Here is a 19,969-nt window from a genome sequence, read left to right as displayed (position 1 = left end):
CAGCTGGAGACCAGGGGACACTAAAGAGTGACGCACACAGCTGGAGACCAGGGGACACTAAAGAGTGACGCACACAGCTGGGAGACCAGGGGACACTAAAGAGTGACGCACACAGCTGGGAGACAAGGGGACACTAAAGAGTGACGCACACAGCTGGGAGACCAGGGGACACTAAAGAGTGACGCACACAGCTGGGAGACCAGGGGACACTAAAGAGTGACGCACACAGCTGGGAGACCAGGGGACACTAAAGAGTGACGCACACAGCTGGGAGACCAGGGGACACTAAAGAGTGACGCACACAGCTGGGAGACCAGGGGACATTAAAGAGTGACGCACACAGCTGGGAGACCAGGGGACACTAAAGAGTGACGCACACAGCTGGGAGACCAGGGGACATTAAAGAGTGACGCACACAGCTGGGAGACCAGGGGACACTAAAGAGTGACGCACACAGCTGGGAGACCAGGAGACATTAAAGAGTGACGCACACAGCTGGGAGACCAGGGGACACTAAAGAGTGACGCACACAGCTGGGAGACCAGGGGACACTAAAGAGTGACGCACACAGCTGGAGACAAGGGGACACTAAAGAGTGACGCACACAGCTGGAGACAAGGGGACATTAAAGAGTGACGCACACAGCTGGGAGACCAGGGGACACTGAAGAGTGACGCACACAGCTGGAGACCAGGGGACATTAAAGAGTGACGCACACAGCTGGGAGACCAGGGGACATTAAAGAGTGACGCACACAGCTGGGAGACCAGGGGACACTAAAGAGTGACGCACACAGCTGGGAGACCAGGGGACACTAAAGAGTGACGCACACAGCTGGGAGACCAGGGGACACTAAAGAGTGACGCACACAGCTGGAGACCAGGGGACACTACCGAGTGACGCACACAGCTGGGAGACCAGGGGACACTAAAGAGTGACGCACACAGCTGGGAGACCAGGGGACACTAAAGAGTGACGCACACAGCTGGGAGACCAGGGGACACTAAAGAGTGACGCACACAGCTGGGAGACCAGGGGACACTGAAGAGTGACGCACACAGCTGGGAGACCAGGGGACACTGAAGAGTGACGCACACAGCTGGAGACCAGGGGACACTAAAGAGTGACGCACACAGCTGGGAGACCAGGGGACACTAAAGAGTGACGCACACAGCTGGGAGACCAGGGGACACTAAAGAGTGACGCACACAGCTGGGAGACCAGGGGACACTACCGAGTGACGCTGCATGTGTCCTCAAGTTGCTGAAGGTGTTTCTTCGTGTGTTTTGGAACAGTTGTGTTTCTATATCTGCATCCTTTCTGAATGGCAGTGTTTTTGTGCCGTTGTAGCGCAGCTGCATCCGTCGGCCTCCGTACGTACAGGATGTTCTCACGCTGCATCCGTCCACACCGGACTTTAGTGAACTGTTTGATGGAGAGGGGACAGAGGGAGAGAGGGAGAGAGGGACAGAGGGGACAGAGGGACAGAGGGACAGAGGGAGAGAGGGACAGAGGGACAGAGGGACAGAGGGAGAGAGGGACAGAGGGAGAGAGGGACAGAGGGACAGAGGGAGAGAGGGACAGAGGGACAGAGGGACAGAGGGAGAGAGGGACAGAGGGACAGAGGGACAGAGGGGACAGAGGGACAGAGGGGACAGAGGGACAGAGGGGACAGAGGGACAGAGGGGACAGAGGGACAGAGGGGACAGAGGGACAGAGGGACAGAGGGACAGAGGGACAGAGGGACAGAGGGACAGAGGGAGAGAGGGACAGAGGGACAGAGGGAGAGAGGGAGAGAGGGAGAGAGGGACAGAGGGACAGAGGGACAGAGGGACAGAGGGACAGAGGGACAGAGGGACAGAGGGGACAGAGGGACAGAGGGACAGAGGGGACAGAGGGACAGAGGGGACAGAGGGACAGAGGGACATAGGGACATAGGGACAGAGGGGACAGAGGGACATAGGGACAGAGGGACAGAGGGGACATAGGGACATAGGGACAGAGGGACATAGGGACAGAGGGGACATAGGGACAGAGGGGACAGAGGGACAGAGGGGACAGAGGGACATAGGGATAGAGGGACAGAGGGGACATAGGGACAGAGGGGACATAGGGACAGAGGGGACAGAGGGACAGAGGGGACAGAGGGACATAGGGATAGAGGGACAGAGGGGACAGAGGGACAGAGGGACAGAGGGACAGAGGGGACAGAGGGGACAGAGGGGACAGAGGGACAGAGGGGACAGAGGGACAGAGGGGACAGAGGGGACAGAGGGACAGAGGGGACAGAGGGATAGAGGGACAGAGGGGACAGAGGGACAGAGGGGACAGAGGGACAGAGGGACAGAGGGGACAGAGGGACAGAGGGGACAGAGGGGACAGAGGGACAGCACTGTCTGTAACCGCAGTGTTTCTGTCTCACGTAGAGAAACGATGGATCAGCTGCAGACTCCAGACCCAGATACGCTTTGATATTACTGATGGTAATGTGGTAGTCGCGGCAACACTTTATTTTACAGGTCTGTTATTCTTTATTTGTATTTATTTAATTTAATGTATTATATATCGTGGTAAGATTCAACGGACCTGTGAAATAAAGCGTTGCTGTACTTTCTTTTATCAGGGTTGTTTTTATATCGTAGTCGTCACAACTTGCGGGAAGTGTTTGTGTGTGGTGTGTGTGTGTGTGTGTGTGTGTGTGTGTGTGTGTGTGTGTGTGTGTGTGTGTGTGTGTGTGTGTGTGTGTGTGTGTGTGTGTGTGTGTGTGTGTGTGTGTGTGTGTGTGTGTGTGTGTGTGTGTGTGTGTGTGTGTGTGTGTGTGTCTGGGGGAGTCCTGCCACTCTAATAGAAACTCTGTCCAGTCGGCTCTGACTTTTTGCAGATGACTGAAATAAACAGTCCGCAGACAGAACTCCTTTACCGCTCCTGTTGCAGTAAACAAAACTAATCATGGTGCTAACAACAACAACAACAACAACAACAACAACAACACACTGGTGCACCTAAAGAGGAGCGGGGGGAGGGGGGGGGGGGGGGGCTGTACCTCAAACACACAGCTAGAATCAAAAAGCCTTAAACTGGTCGTGCCAGACGGAGAAGACGAAGAGAGAGAGGTTTCATTTTGTTGTTGTTTCTGAAATAAAGAGCGATGTGTTTACCTGACTGCTGCCTTCTTATCTGATTGCATCTGAAAGAGAGTTCTCCCTCTCCTGCAGTGTGTTACGTAGGTCTTAGTGCATGTCAATGGTCCGCTAAGGTTACATTCCCTGTGTTCCCTCCACTGTTTACTTTACTTCAGGAACATAGTGACATCACTACGGAACACTCGCGCTCCTATTTTCAGACAGAGTATTTAATATCAGCATAAAATACATTTGAATTTGTGGGTTATTGTTGAATTTTATAGTCATTGTGTCTTTTCGTGATTACATTTGATTTTTTGTTATTATTTTGTACCTCTTTTTTTCATTGTGTATTTCTGTAGTTGTTTCTCTCCTCCAGAGGCCTGTACGACGAAGCCGGATGTTCTCTTAGCTAACTTCAGGGAAAACTCTGGGTTTCCGGTCCTACGACGCTGGTTCTCTTTTTAGCGGGCTAGATCTCCATGGTAACTGATGCTGAGCGGCTAACCTGGGGGGTATACTACGAATCTAGTTCAACATATCCTGGATATGTTTTGAGTTATCCGGTTGACTAAAGTTATCCCGCTCTCGCTAAGCTGTCCTACGACGCTGGCTATCAACTCGATCGCTCAAGCCAGCCGTGTCCTATCTAGTTAGGTGCGCGTTCACATGAAAGGGGTGGTATTTGGAGCATTCGACCAATCACAAACATGGACAAGCGTACTGACAGCGCAGCGTCATACTTCCTGAATGAAAAGTGAACTTTAATATTAGTCAAATATGAAGAAGTTAAACTTTAAACATCCATGACTTAAACACTTTATCCAGGATCAAAGCCACATAGCTGCACCTGCAAGGTGAATACAGCTGGTAACAGAGAAAGTGTTTGAATGCGTACATTAACAGGTTTATGATATCACTGCCCCGTCCAAGACACGATCTGGCCGTGCAACACTCACAGTGTCACATACTGTATGCAGAAGTATTATTTTAAGCAACACATTAAGTTGACGAAACACTGGAGTCAAATGTAATTAAAGTCAGATCGTGTCTTGGACGGGGCAGTGATATCATAAACCTGTTAATGTACGCATTCAAACACTTTCTCTGTTACCAGCTGTATTCACCTTGCAGGTGCAGCTATGTGGCTTTGATCCTGGATAAAGTGTTTAAGTCATGGATGTTTAAAGTTTAACTTCTTCATATTTGACTAATATTAAAGTTCACTTTTCATTCAGGAAGTATGACGCTGCGCTGTCAGTACGCTTGTCCGTGTTTGTGATTGGTGAAATGTTGCTAGCCCCGCCCCTTTTATGTGAACGCGTACCTAACTAGATAGGACATGGCTAGCTTGAGCGATCCACTTGATAACCCGCGTCGTAGGACCGCTTAGCGAGAGCGCGTATGTTTTGGATTAGGCCAACCGGCTAACTCAAACATATCCAGGTTAGGTTGAACCAGCTTCGTCGTACAGGCCTCCAGTGTTTCCCCTAGGATGGAGTCATAGCAGCGGTGCTAAGGCACGTGGGCCCAGCATAATGTGAGTGCGGAGCGCGTGGAATTGTGTGTGCACGTGCGAAGTGCGCCCCGCCAATTTGTTTCTATGTGTCAGCCAGCACAAGAAAGGCTCTTGAGGCCTAGCACCAGGGCCGGGTCTAGACAATTTGCTGCCCTAGGCGAGATTTTATATATAAAGAATAAATGAAAAATCTCTACTAAAGACAAATACACTACAAAAACAGAAACTTATTGACATAGGTAATATACGTCAACATGGCTTCAAATGTATTCAGTATTGTATGAACATGTTTGAATTGGGGGGTGGACATCACATCCTCTAGGGGGGTCTGGGGGTATGCTCCCCCGGGAAGATTTTTTTGAACATTTTAAAGTAAAATGCTTCAATCTGGTGCACTTTGAGCACACAATTACTAGAGACCTGGGGCCTCATTTATAAAGCCTTGCGTAGGATTGACGTGGGAAGGTTGCTTACGTCGGACAAAGCAAATAAATACGCACCGACACTTTCCGATTAAAAAAAGACTGCGTACCGGCACAGGCACGTCCTACGCCTGTTTCCCTTTATAAATCACAATCGACTCGTAACGCCCATATTTGCCATTCATTCATTCATTGTGACTGACTGCATGAAGAAGATCGCAGGAAATGAGGACAGAACAGCTAAAAAAGACATCTCACACCGTGTCAGACTTTGGTTATTGTGGGGAGGTGGAGATAAATCATATTGTTTGGTGGATGCAGTTTGAACCAGAGTAGCAGCATGGAGGTCGGATCGTCACCAAAATAAATAAATAAGTGGTCCGAAAAAAGTTAATGACAAAAGAAATACACATAACCTTCCTCAGGCAGTGTGTTTGTCCCGGGGACAGGAGACCCCCCCCTTGATGAGAAACTGTAAGAAATGATGGGGGAATCCCTCCGGAGTGTAGTCATGACGACTGGATCTGAATGATTGTGTTGTATTTGGTGGTTTGTGTTCCAGCTGTCGATCAGCAACTATATATCCATAATCCACCAGTTAAAGGAAATACAATGTGTTGTGTTATATTAGCTGTTTACCACATATGGTGTTCTTAGTTTCCATACCTCCTGGGTTTTACGAGCGACTTATCAAGTCTTGGCAAACGGCATAAAACACGATTAAACGTGATAGTATATAAAACCATGCTCGTATCTACAACCTATAGAAATGCAAAACGGCGTCAGTTTAGACGTAATTCTGTCCTCCTGCTTACCGCATCATTTATGAGAAAACATTTCTTAACAAGAGAACATCATCGAGGGGTGATCAATAACATTTGCGTATTTATTTATTTATTTATTTCTCCAAGTGATGTGTTTGTGTGCACTGAGGAGTCTCAAACAGGCGTTTGTTTCATCATTTTAAGATTGGCTTTAATCAATGTTTGAAAATGAATTCTTCATATTTGATAAATGAGAGGTAACATTTTATTTATGGTATTATTTCCACATATTTCTCTCCATTCTTCCTTCTGCCAACGGTGTCGCAGTTTCTCGTCTCTCCCGTTTGTGTGCTTAGTGCGTACGCATGGGTTAGAGTTTGCGTGGAGGACCACACATTTTCCCGTCAAGTTAGTATTTTATAAATCGCAAACAGTGCGTAGAAACTGGCGCACGCCATCTTTTGAGCATACGCACCGTTTATAAATGAGGCCCCTGATCTAGGGGGTACAACTCTAAACACCCATATGAAAAAGATCGGTTAGCATTTTAATAATCAAATAAGTATGTGAACATAACCAATAACCTACCACAGCCAATAACAAATCAATGTAACTTATTACACACACACATTACTACACACACCAGGATGTGTTGCGTCTCCTGGTGTGTGTTTTGTGATTAGATTGGGACCAAATCCCTCTCTGTGTTAAAGTGGATTAATGGATTAGCTGCAGTGAACTTCTCACCTCGACAGATATATCCTAACCTCATGTCGGGGTATCGTTGTGATTAATCTGGGAGGGTTTCCATCAGGGTATTGATCACTTCCACTGGAAAAGATTTCACGGTTTCTCTCAAACTCAACATTTGCAAGTTAATGGGCTGTGACCGCAGAATTCAAATCATGTGCAAATTGTCGTATTAACCCCTAACACTGCAGGGAAAGGTGTCAAACTAAAAGCACCTTCAAGTTAAAACATTGCTGACTATCCTCACATATTGGTTATGTTTCAGGAGTGATTTTCAACCAACCAGACAGACTAGAGCATCTTCTGCGATTTATATTGGATTTACACTAAGCTGTAAAACATTGATTTAAACCTGGAAGAACAAGAGATTAATATAATTTCATTTAGGGAACAAGTGGTTTAATCAGCTCTTATCAATTTAATATACTTTGTCATTAAATGTAATTGAATTTGGCGAGTTATTCATTGTTTCTGGAACACATCCCACTATTGTAAAATACATCACCTCCGCCACAGCCAATCAGCGCTTAGGGGGCGGGTCTACATCAGCTGTCAAGAAAATCAAGGAGGAAAATGTAGATTTAGATTAGGACAAACTCGAGCCAACAAAACATGACATTCAGTAGGAAAACCTCCACCAGGGCTGTGAGAACACTGCCAGGCAGTAGGGGGCGGTAATGCAGAATATGAAGAAAATACATCACTACAGCCACAGCCAATCAGCGCCCAGGAGGCGGGGCTACAGCTGTAGAACTGATGTGTAATTTGTAAATTGTAATTTGTGTAATTTTGTAATTTATCTTTTTATTTGTATGCTTCTTAATTAATATTAAGCTAAATGTGGCTCCTTACTTTCTGTAGAAATGTACATTTCTCCTCTGTGGGACGAATACATGTATTCTGATTCTGACTACAGCCAACCAGCTGCCAGGAAAATACATCACTAAAGCCATAGCCAATCTGCGCTCAGGGGGCGGGACTACAGCATACCGGTACTCCAGCCAACCAACAGCCAAGAAAAAACATCACTACCAGCCACAGCCAATCAGCGCTCAGGAGGCGGGACTACAGCATACCGGTACTAGCCAACCAGCTGCCGAGAACATACATCACTACAGCCACAGCCAATCAGCGCTCAGGGGGCGGGACTACAGCAGTAGAACCGGTTCCCGTTGCGTATGCGTTTCAACCAACGGCCGCATTTCTAAATAGAATGGCGACGGCTGTCTGCGGTCTGCAGTCCAACGGAAAACCGGGCAAAACACACCGAGAAACCCGCAGGAAAACCAAGGATTCCCGGAGGAGACAAGCGGCTCTATTGTTCCTCAATAATATCTCTCTCGACGGACGGCCGCTGTGGCAGCTCGGCGATGAAAACACGGATCCCACCGCGGCGGAGGAGCAGCAGAGAGACCGGGGAGACACGGAGGTTCCTCTGCCGCCGATAGAGAGCCAAGAGCCGGCCAGCGCGGTGACACAACCCCCGGTCTCTGGAGGAGGCTCGTCCTCCAGCGTCCCGGGGGTCCTCGGTCCTCCTCCCCGGCCTTCAGGAAGGATGTCCCCGGGACCAGACGGTGCTAATGAGGTATTTAGAATGTATTTATTTATTTAAGAAAATATCTATGTTCTCTGTAAGTCTAAGTCTCTCTGTAAGGCAAAATAAATCACTCTATTTACCCCATTCATAATAACCAGTACAGGCTCTATATACTCAGATATACTCAGATATACTGGGAGCTGTGCTGGTCTTTAACCAGTTCACATCTATTATAGCTTTGATTCCTCCTCACCATATAACTAGTAGAAGTACTCAGATCTGGTAATTTAGTAAAAGTAGAAGTACTCAGATCTGGTAATTTAGTAAAAGTAGAAGTACTCAGATCTTGAGTGAAAGTAGAAGTACTCAGATCTTTTACTTGAGTAAAAGTAGAAGTACTCAGATTGTGTACTTGAGTAAAAGTAGAAGTACTCAGATCTTGTACTTGAGTAAAAGTAGAAGTACCAGAGTGTAGGAATACTCTGTTACAGTAAAAGTCCTGCATTCAAAATGTTCCTCAAGTGAAAGTATAAAAGTATTCTCATCAAAATATAGTGAAAGTAGCGACAGTAAAAGTAGTCATTGTGCAGATTGGTCCATTTCAGAATAATATATATGATATGTTTTATAATGATTGATCATGAAAGTGTTCTCAAAGCTGGTAAAGGTGCAGCTAGTTTGAATGACTTTGTATACTGCAGGGTAGCTTGTGGATTTACTCCAGGTGGAACTAAAGTCTGATTTAACACTTGGTTATATTTCACATCATTCATCCACATCTGTGAAGTAACTAAAGGGATTAAATACATGTAGTGGAGTACAAGTACACCATGTACCTCTGAACTGTAGTGGAGTAGAAGTACAAAGTGAAGTGAACTACAGTTTCATGTTTCAGGTTAAATACACAGGTAGTTTTGATTGCCTTTTTGTTCATAATGTCTTTGCACTTCAGGTGTTCCTGGAGTTTGGCGGAGTGGGTGACCCTCTGACCCCCGACCCCCCCCTGTCCCCCCCCCCCCGGGCACCAGCCCTGCTCCCGGGTCCGATCCACGCCCGCTGCCCTGAGCCCGGCTCTGGACCCCCGGCAGAGGTGAGAGGCGACACAGGCCTTTTTAAAGGTCTCCTATCGTGCTATTTTTAGGCATATATTATAGGTCTCAGGTTGTAGTACAATGTGATGAAAATAAGACGTACTTTTTGTTGGAGTCAAGCTTGTTGCAACTTGTGGATTTATCGATTTTTGGATTAGACGGAACTTCACAGCCCATCATGCTGAGGATGGATTTTCACTCTCTGTCTGAAACCAGAGCCCAGGCTTAGAGATGTCCCGCCCCCTTAGCTTATAACGTAAAACGTGTTGGAGCACTAGCCAATAGGAGTGCGAGTATTATGTAGTGATGTCACTATGTCCCGGAAGTAAACAAACAGTGGAGGGAACGCAGGGATTACAATTACACAATTGACTAAATACACATCCTGTAACAGTTCTGAGGATTTAGCAGCCAGGTGTATACAGCTCAGTTAAAAAAGGACCTCTTTAATATTTTATGGTTTTCTTCATTTCCTCCAGGTTGAGGAACGTCTCTGGTTCTCCTGGACCCAAAGTGCCAAAGAAAGTCCACTTCATCAAGAGCATGAGACAGTACGACACCCGGGGCTGCAGGTGAGTCTCTGCTTTACATAAACACAACACACACATCTACACACACACTGCACACATCTACACACACACTGTGCACACATCTACACACACACTGTGCACACATCTACACACTGCACACAATACAGGAAGCCGTGTCACGAGTGGCTGCAAACGTTTCCTGTTGGAGAGAAACAAACAGAGGCAGCTTTATTCTGCAGCGCGAGGCATTACCTGGTGTTGTAATAATCTGAGTACAGCTTCAGTAATCTGCAGCTGAAGCTTTGCTCAAATCAGAAATGTAGGAATGTAGATATGTAACACCGTGTCGCAGCGGCAGACTGAAATACCCCCTGTTGTTCAGCCCCGTGGAGCCGGGACAGAAAACAACTGTTAGTCCGGATTCACCTCTGACTCTGAACACAGCTTTATTTCACTCTGTGTTTCTCACCCCCATGTTTTTACATCCTTCCTCCACTTTACTCTCATTTCATGCCCACGTACGTGACCGTGTGTCGTCTGCTGGTGTGCGCAGAACGGTGGTAAAGAAGTCCTGAGTTAGGGGGCAATATAGTGTCGTGTTTTGAAAGTGTGGAACCTCAGTGTTTGAAGGATGAACGTGTTGAAAACGGTTTGGAAATTTCAATTTGAAAGAGCGCTTCAGTTTTCAAAAAGGAACATTTTAAAATTGAAAGTTAGCATTTTTACTAAATCAAAGTATGCAAACCTTGAACGTAGGAATCTGGAACATGTTTATTTGCTTTATTTAATGTTGTATTAGCTTTGGTTCTTGGTGCATACAATTAGGGCTTCAATGAAACTCATGTCCGGCTTTAAGACTCTTCAGTTTTAACCCTTTTTTCCAGTTTCAAAATATGACATTATGTTAAGTATCCCAGACTGTTTGAGGCGGTGCGTGTTCCCATAGAACCTTCTAGATCAGCGGTTTTCAAAGTGTGAGGTGCGCCTCCCCGCGGGGGCCGCCAGAGAGCTTCAGGGGATGCGCAGCGTGAGAAAGAAATAACGAGAAACAGTGAAATCTAGCGAGTTAACTTCAGCTAACTTTATGCGAGCGGCAACATGGATCGATTTTTAGTGAAGTGACCTAAAGTGAGAGAGGAGACAGCGTCTGGCAGAAAACGTCTCTTGCACACTTTTGGCTGTCTGTGGAGACCGAGTTCCCCCACCTCGCCAAAAAGGCTGTAAACGTGCTCAATAGGCGCTTTCACACCGGAGTACTTTTCCCGTTTAGTTCCGATAGTGCCTGGAATTTTGCGTTCACACCAAAAAGAGTACTTAGTGCCGGGAACTTTTACCCCCATGTTCAGTGCCTGCTAGAGAGGTGGGACTATCCTGGGGAGAAGAAGTACCAATTTCTGATTGGCTGGGCGAATTGCAAACCACGCCCCGTAAAACTCTGAAAAGTTTTTTGAAGCCGCCATTTTATTTGCTGGCATTAGCATTATGAGCATTAGCATTAGCCCAGCGCACCAACAGAGAGAGACTAACTTATGGCAACACAAAAGAAAACATGACAGTTCACTAGCACCCCCCCCCCCGTTGACAATTATAATAATAGCAATAATTATTGGTAGGGGGGCGCGGCTGTTCTTATGTTCTCCGAGGGGAGGCTCACCTTCCCACACTTTGAAAACCCCTGCTCTAGATGATATAACTCAGTAAATGAACTCCGGTATGTTTCCGTGTTTATGTCAGCGCTGTGAGACGAGCTGACGTAGGATCTGTGTTTGTGATCAGTGCTGGAAGTAGACTGTGGGTCGTTCTGTTTGTCAGAATCTAGACTGATAGTGGATCTGTTCTCTTGGTTTCAGTCCAGCTCTCAGCCCCAGTTTGTTCCTCTTCTCATGTATCCCCCCCGAGTCTCAGAGATGAGCGTCTGATTTCTCTAAACATATACTAACTTTTACTCTTCTGCATCTCTAAAAAGAGTCTGTAAATCCTGAGATTAAATCAGACTACAGATACTTTATTTGTTTTCTCACAGCAGCAGAGAGTTAACAGATATTACACATGAGTAATAAATAGCATCAAATAAGAGGTAAAGTGGAGACAGGTGTTGCTCAGCTTTGGTAATAACAAGTCAGATCTGCGTAGAAGAGGCTGCAGAGCTGTTGGTACCAGCGTAGAGTAACTGACATTAATACTGTGCATCGGGAGGAAGTACTTTGGCTGTTGTATAGATAGTACTGTGTACAGTAGCTGAGTGTGTACAGTAGCTGAGTGTGTACAGGAGATGAGTGTGTACAGGAGATGAGTGTGTACAGGAGATGAGTGTGTACAGGAGATGAGTGTGTACAGGAGATGAATTAAAATGAACATGTACAGGGTACGGTAGCTGTTGCTCGTAGACTTAGTACATCGATACGCAGTGAGTACAGTATTTAGTGGTTGTTACAGGGAGTACATCACAGTAGCTGTTTCCTGTCCACTGACCCTCCATCTGTGCGTGTGTGTGTGTGTGTGTGTGTGTGGCTGTCCTGCAGGATCGTGCTGATTTGTGCCAAGCGGTCGCTTTACGCCGCTTTCTCAGTGCTGCCGTACGGAGAGAGTCACCTGAGGTACAGACCGCAGAGCACACACACACACACATCCCCATCACACACACGTCACCTTTATGTTCTCATCCTCATCATCATTATTACTCTCAGGGGGGGGGCAGTGTGTGAGGTGATATTAAAGGTCTCCTATTGTGCTATTTTTTGTCATATATTATAGGTCTCAGGTCCTGCTTCTTTACACACACTCTCTCCAGTACAGGTTAGCTCTGAGTGTTAGCATGCTAATGTAAACACAGACCATATTACTTCCAGAACACGTCTCATTATTTCATACAGCAACGTTTCTGATTGGCCCGTGGGTGTAAAGCCCGCCCACATTTTAGTAATGTCGTCATGACGCAGCAAATCTGGATCAGCTCCGTGGTTCCCCCGCTTTTAAAGATGTGGGTACGGAGGAAAAGAGAGAGGAAAAGTCAGAATTTGAGGGAAAAAGTCAGAATTTTGAGATTTTGAGGTAAAGGTCAGGATTTTGAATTTTTTAGGAAAATGTCAGAATTTTGAGGAAAACGTCAGAATTTTGAGGTAAAGGTCAGGATTTTGAATTTTTTAGGAAAATGTCAGAATTTTGAGGAAAATGTCAGAATTTTGAGATTTTGGGAAAAAGTCAGAATTTTTAGATTTTGAGGAAAAAACAACATCTTGAGGTAAAGGTCAGGATTTTGAGAAAAATGTCCGAATTTTTTGAAAAATTTCAGAATTTTGAAAACATGGCTTTGTTTTCCGACACTTTGTGAGTCTCCTGACACGCGGGGGACACATGTTGATGTAGAAAAGACATCAGAAAGTGCCTTTTGCATGATGGGAGACCTTTAACACAGCGTTTCTCCTGCAGTGATGCTAAGCTGGAGGCTCACAGACAGAGGCTCTCGTCTGTAGTGGCTGCCGACCTGCTGCCGTCGCTGGAGGGCGTGGAGCTGGGAGACCTGGGGAAGGTACGTGCAGACCAGAAACATACCAGGGCGTATTGTAGTTATTTAATTGCTCTTTTTACTGCTCTGTTAGTGTACAGTTGTATTATTATGTGTTTACTGTATCTTCGTAACTCTGGCACAACAATTTCCTTCGGGATAAATAAAGTCTTATCTTATCTAACGTACATCAGATCTGACATTTAACTCACAGGATCCTTTATCTCTGATGTGAGGGTCACAATTCATATTCACTGTCCAGGACATGGCTGGGGTTTATATAACATGTTTTATTACACATGCTCTCTCCAGTACAGGTTAGCTCTGAGTGTTAGCATGCTAATGTAAACACAGACCATATTACTTCCAGAACACATCTCATTGTTTCTGACAGCAACGTTTCTGATTGGCCCATGGGTGTAAAGCCCGCCCACATTTTAGTAATGTGGTCATGACGCAGCAAATCTGGATCAGCTCCGTTGTTCCCCCGTTTTTAGAGATGTGGGTACGGAGGAAAAGAGAGAGGGGTTTATTTCATGACTCTTTGTGAGTCTCTTGACACACCGGGGACACACCGGGGACACATGGTGACGTAGAGAAGACATCACTTTGAGAGTTTCTTGACACACCGGGGGACACATGGTGACGTAGAGAAGACATCACTTTGAGAGTCTCTTGACACACCGGGGGACACATGGTGACGTAGAGAAGACATCACTTTGAGAGTCTCTTGACACACCGGGACACATGGTGACGTAGAGAAGACATCACTTTGAGAGTCTCCTGACACACCGGGGACACGTGGTGATGTAGAGAAGACATCACTTTGTGAGTCTCCTGACACACCGGGGACACATGGTGACGTAGAGAAGACATCACTTTGAGAGTCTCTTGACACACCGGGGGACACATGGTGACGTAGAGAAGACATCACTTTGTGAGTCTCCTGACACACCGGGGACACATGGTGACGTAGAGAAGACATCACTTTGAGAGTCTCTTGACACACCGGGGGACACATGGTGACGTAGAGAAGACATCACTTTGAGAGTCTCTTGACACACCGGGGGACACATGGTGACGTAGAGAAGACATCACTTTGAGAGTCTCTTGACACACCGGGGACACATGGTGACGTAGAGAAGACATCACTTTGAGAGTCTCCTGACACACGGGGGACACATGGTGATGTAGAGAAGACATCACTTTGTGAGTCTCCTGACACACGGGGACACATGGTGATGTAGAGAAGACATCACTTTGAGAGTCTCCTGACACACCGGGGACACATGGTGATGTAGAAGAGACATCACTTTGAGAGTCTCCTGACACACCGGGGACACATGGTGACGTAGAGAAGACATCACTTTGAGAGTCTCTTGACACACCGGGGACACATGGTGATGTAGAGAAGACATCACTATGTGAGTCTCCTGACACACGGGGACACATGGTGATGTAGAGAAGACATCACTTTGAGAGTCTCCTGACACACCGGGGACACATGGTGATGTAGAGAAGACATCACTATGAGAGTCTCTTGACACACCGGGGACACATGGTGATGTAGAAGAGACATCACTTTGAGAGTCTCCTGACACACCGGGGACACATGGTGATGTAGAAGAGACATCACTTTGAGAGTCTCCTGACAACACCGGGGAACACATGGTGACGTAGAGAAGAACATCACTTTGAGAGTCTCTGACACACCTGGGGACACATGGTGATGTAGAAGAGGACATCACTTTGAGAGTCTCCTGACACACCGGGGACCATGGTGACGTAGAGAAGACATCACTAGTGAGTCTCCTGACACACCGGGGACACATGGTGATGTAGAGAAGACATCACTATGTGAGTCTCCTGACACACGGGGACACATGGTGATGTAGAGAAGACATCACTTAGTGAGTCTCCTGACACACGGGGACACATGGTGATGTAGAGAAGACATCACTTTGAGAGTCTCCGACACACGGGGGACACATGGTGATGTAGAGGAAGACATCCACTTGTGAGTCTCCTGACACACGGGGGACACATGGTGATGTAGAGAGAAGACATCACTTTGAGAGTCTCCTGACACACCGGGGACACATGGTGATGTAGAAGAGACATCAACTTTGAGAGTCTCCTGACACACCGGGGAACACCATGGTGACGTAGAGAAGACATCACTTTGAGAGTCTCTTGACACACGGGGACACATGGTGATGTAGAGAAGACATCACTAGTGAGTCTCCTGACCACACGGGGGACACATGGTTGATGTAGAGAAGACATCACTTTGAGAGTCTCCTGACACACCGGGGACACATGGTGATGTAGAAGAGACATCACTTTGAGAGTCTCCTGACACACCGGGGACACATGGTGACGTAGAGAAGACATCACTTTGAGAGTCTCTGACAACCGGGGACACATGGTGATGTAGAGAAGACATCACTATGTGAGTCTCCTGACACACGGGGACACATGGTGATGTAGAGAAGACATCACTTTGAGAGTCTCCTGACACACCGGGGGACACATGGTGACGTAGAGAAGACATCACTTTGAGAGTCTCCTGACACACCGGGGACACATGGTGACGTAGAGAAGACATCACTTAGTGAGTCTCCTGACACACCGGGGACACATAGTGATGTAGAGAAGACATCACTTTGTGAGTCTCCTGACACACGGGGGACACATGGTGATGTAGAGAAGACATCACTTTGTGAGTCTCCTGACACACCGGGGACACATGGTGATGTAGAGAAGACATCACTTTGTGAGTCTCCTGACACACGGGGGACACATAGTGACGTAGAGAAGACATCACTTTGTGAGTCTCCTGACACACCGGGGACACATGGTGATGTAGAAGAGACATCACTTTGTGAGTCTCCTGACACACCGGGGACACATGGTGATGTAGAAGAGACATCACTTTGTGAGTCTCCTGACACACGGGGGACACATAGTGACGTAGAGAAGACATCACTTTGTGAGTCTCCTGACACACCGGGGACACATGGTGATGTAGAAGAGACATCACTTTGTGAGTCTCCTGACACACCGGGGACACACCGGGGACACATGGTGATGTAGAGAAGACATCACTTTGAGAGTCTCCTGACACACCGGGGACACAACGGGGACACATGGTGATGTAGAGAAGACATCAAAAAGTGCATTTTGCATGATAGGAGACCTTTAGATAACAACAATCTGAACCCTCTCTCTCTCTCTCTCTCTCTCTCTCTCTTTCCCCCCCCTCAGACGGTGTCGTACGCCCAGTTTCTGTTCCCCACCAACGCCCTGGTGAGGCTGAAGAGTGGGGGGGGCGCCGGACAGCGCTCAGACCCCCCAGTCCCGTTTCCGAGGCAACGGGCAGAGGACCTTCACCCCCGCCCGCCTGAACAACAGCGTGGCACCAGAGCCCAGTACGTCTTACACACACACACACACACACACACACACACTTTATTTCCCCTATTTCCTGCCCCTCAGGTGTATTTTTGTGTTTACTGTGCAAGTGTATTCACTGTGTGTGTAGGTACCAGGTGTATTGACTGTGTCTACCTAACCTGGATATGTTTGAGTTAGCCGGTTGGCCCAATCCAAAACATACGCGCTCTCGCTAAACTGTACTACGACGCTGGTTATCAAGTGGATCGCTCAAGCCAGCCGTGTCCTATCTAGTTAGGTGCGCGTTCACATGAAAGGGGTGGTATCTGGAGCATTCGACCAATCACAAACATGGACAAGCGTACTGACAGCGCAGCGTCATACTTCCTGAATGAAAAGTGAACTTTAATATTAGTCAAATATGAAGAAGTTAAACTTTAAACATCCATGACTTAAACACTTTATCCAGGATCAAAGCCACATAGCTGCACCTGCAAGGTGAATACAGCTGGTAACAGAGAAAGTGTTTGAATGCGTACATTAACAGGTTTATGATATCACTGCCCCGTCTAAGACACGATCTGACTTTAATTACATTTGACTCGAGTGTTTCGTCAACTTAATGTGTTGCTTAAAATAATACTTCTGCATCCAGTATGTGACACTGTGAGTGTTGCACGGCCAGATACGGCTCAGCTGACTCAGATAAGGAAATATATGATACATTATGATGTGATATGATATGAATGATAATGGGACACATCTACGTCTGCACTCACAGTGCCGCGGACTGTACTTAATGTTACTCTGATCCGGTTACTTATGTCGTGGCAGATATTTAAGTAAGCTTTCTTAACGCTAATGTTATAATAGTCAGATTGCTGTGAAGATGGGAGGTGATATTCTATTAATGTTCACGTTCACACAGTCAGTTGATTTTTGCCGGCCGTCTTTCCTGCAACGGCAGTTTTTCTGTATCCTCTATCCTGTAATATGACTTGATCGCTTTAAACTCCGCACACTGAGCTCTGATTGGTCAGCAGGCGGTGCTTTCACTGAGTTGATCTCTTAGCCTGCAACCTAACCTAACTAAGGAGGTTAGCCGCTCAGCATCAGTTACCATGGAGATCTAGCCCGCTAAAAAGAGAACCAGCGTCGTAGGACCGGAAAGCCCGAGTTTTCCCTGAAGTCAGCCGGCTAAGAGAACATCTGGCTTCGTAGTACAGGCCTCTGGTGTATTCACTGTGTGTCCAGGTGTATTTCCTTCAGGTGTATTAACTGTGTGTGTGTGTGCAGGTGTGGAGGAGGTGGTGGAGTACGACCCCAACCTGCTCAGTGACCCTCAGTGGCCGTGTGGCCGACACAAGAGGGTCCTGATCTTCGCTTCATACGTGGTGAGAGGTCGCTCCTTTCTCTAAGTGTGTTGACGTGCAGGTGAATAATCAACAAGGACAGATTATTCACTTAGCTCAGTTCTTAAAGACGATGTGAAGAGAAAAACCTAGAGCTGAAGAATCCTTTAGTCTTTGGACAAAAAATAACCAGTTGCTATTTTGGAAAATCTATTATTGATTTGCAGGAAAACCCAAAGTAGCTGCAGGTCTTAGAAAGTCTTTACTTTAGTGCATGAGAACACAGGATGTTCTGTTCTTATTGTGTTGAAGATATTCAGGGCTGTTTTCATTTGACCTGTGAAACGATGGACTGTTGGAGATACGTCCCTCCATTGTGTCCCGTTGACATGCTGCAGAGTGGACCCTCTCACGGTCTGCAGTCTGAGTCCAGCCTCAGGGTCTTTGTCTCATGTCACCGTTATGAGTCCTTCAGACTGACTCCTCTCTGCTCTCTGCAGACCACCATCGTGGAGTACGTGAAGCCTTCAGACCTGAAGAGGAACATGAACGAGATGTTCAGAGAGAAGTTTCCTCACATCAAGCTGACGCTCAGCAAGATACGAAGGTACACACACACACCTTTATATTTCACATCACTGAGGAAACTACGAAACAAGACATTACTTGTAAATCAATAAAGTGTATGTTCATGTTTGTGGAGTTTGTTGGTGTGTCTGCGTTTTAAGACGACACGTGGATCTTTGGATCTGTTCACAGAAACATTGAGGAGAGAAATCTACATGTATAGAAACATGTTACAGCCTGAACCCCACGAGTTTCTCCAGACTAACCTCCCTCTCTCTCTCTCAGTCTGAAGCGGGAGATGCGAGCGATGAGTGACGACTGCGGCCTGCAGCCGGTCACCATCGCCATGTCCTTCGTTTACTTTGAGAAGCTGGTGCTGCAGGGCCGCCTCAACAAACAGAACAGGAAGCTGGTGGCGGCGACCTGCGTCCTGCTGGCAGCCAAGATCAGCAGCGACCTGCGGAAACCTGAGGTCAAACAGCTGATCGACGTGAGCACACACACACACACATACACATACACATACACACACACACACACAAAATAAGTAAAATCCTCATTATTCAATAGCATCAAACTGTAAACACTTCAGTGTGTGTGTGTGTGTGTGATAATCTGCATCCTCTGTAACCCTGCCCTCTCCCTCTGTCCCCGTCTGGAGCAGAAGCTGGAGGAGCGGTTCCGGATCAACCGGCGGGAGCTGATCCCTCTGGAGTTCCCCGTGCTCGTGGCTCTGGAGATGGGCCTGTATCTCCCCGAGAGCAAAGTCATGCCCCACTACCGCAGACTGGTGCAGCAGGGCTAGTGTGTGTGTGTGTGTGTGTGGTTGTTGTGTGTGTGTGTGTGTGTGTGTGTGTGTGTGTGGTGTGTGTGTGTGTGTGTGTGTGTGTGTGTGTGTGTGTGTGTGTGTGGTGTGTGTGTGTGTGTGTGTGTGTGTGTGTGTGGTGTGTGTGTGTGTGTGTGTGTGTGTGTGTGTGTGGTGTGTGTGGTGTGTGTGTGTGGTGTGTGTGTGTGTGTGTGTGTGTGTGTGTGTGTGTGTGTGTGTGTGTGTGTGTGTGTGTGTGTGTGTGTGTGTGTGTGTGTGTGTGTGTGTGGTGTGTGTGTGTGTGTGTGTGTGTGTGTGTGTGTGTGTGAATAAATAAGCTCTGGTGCTTGAAACTATAACTCGTGTGTGGGGCACGTTAATTGTGCTTTTATCTTGGTGACCCGTTTCCTTTTGGTCCGTCCTTGTATTCTCAATGTACGGAAGCCCAGAGGGGTCAAACGATCATCTGGTGATCCGTCCTGCACCTTCCTCACTTCTATACGCAGCCTGTGTAGGGTGCATTACGAACTACAAAGAACCATACTGTTGATTTTTGTAAATGCCTTTTCTTTAAAACTCACTGTGAAGTGTTTTTAGCCATTTCACTGA

The 19,969-nt window shown here is 47.0% G+C and overlaps 1 protein-coding gene across 1 annotated transcript; it reads left to right on the top strand.

Moving 5' to 3' along the window:
• The first annotated feature begins 7,790 nt into the window (after positions 1 to 7,790).
• Positions 7,791 to 19,427, top strand: LOC117499339 (CDK5 and ABL1 enzyme substrate 2-like). Its single transcript, XM_034151681.1, is given in 12 exon segments — positions 7,791 to 8,162; positions 9,067 to 9,125; positions 9,127 to 9,204; positions 9,685 to 9,777; positions 12,258 to 12,332; positions 13,165 to 13,264; positions 16,508 to 16,564; positions 16,566 to 16,671; positions 17,933 to 18,030; positions 18,489 to 18,595; positions 18,841 to 19,045; positions 19,220 to 19,427. Coding segments are annotated over 12 exon segments (1,491 nt in total). The 3' UTR covers positions 19,361 to 19,427.
• Positions 19,428 to 19,969: the final 542 nt, after the last annotated feature.

The sequence above is a fragment of the Trematomus bernacchii genome, unplaced genomic scaffold (genome assembly GCF_902827165.1).
Source record: "Trematomus bernacchii unplaced genomic scaffold, fTreBer1.1, whole genome shotgun sequence".
NCBI lineage: Eukaryota > Metazoa > Chordata > Actinopteri > Perciformes > Nototheniidae > Trematomus > Trematomus bernacchii.
Note: the sequence above shows the minus strand (reverse complement) of the source record. Positions and strands in the feature narration are given on the sequence as shown.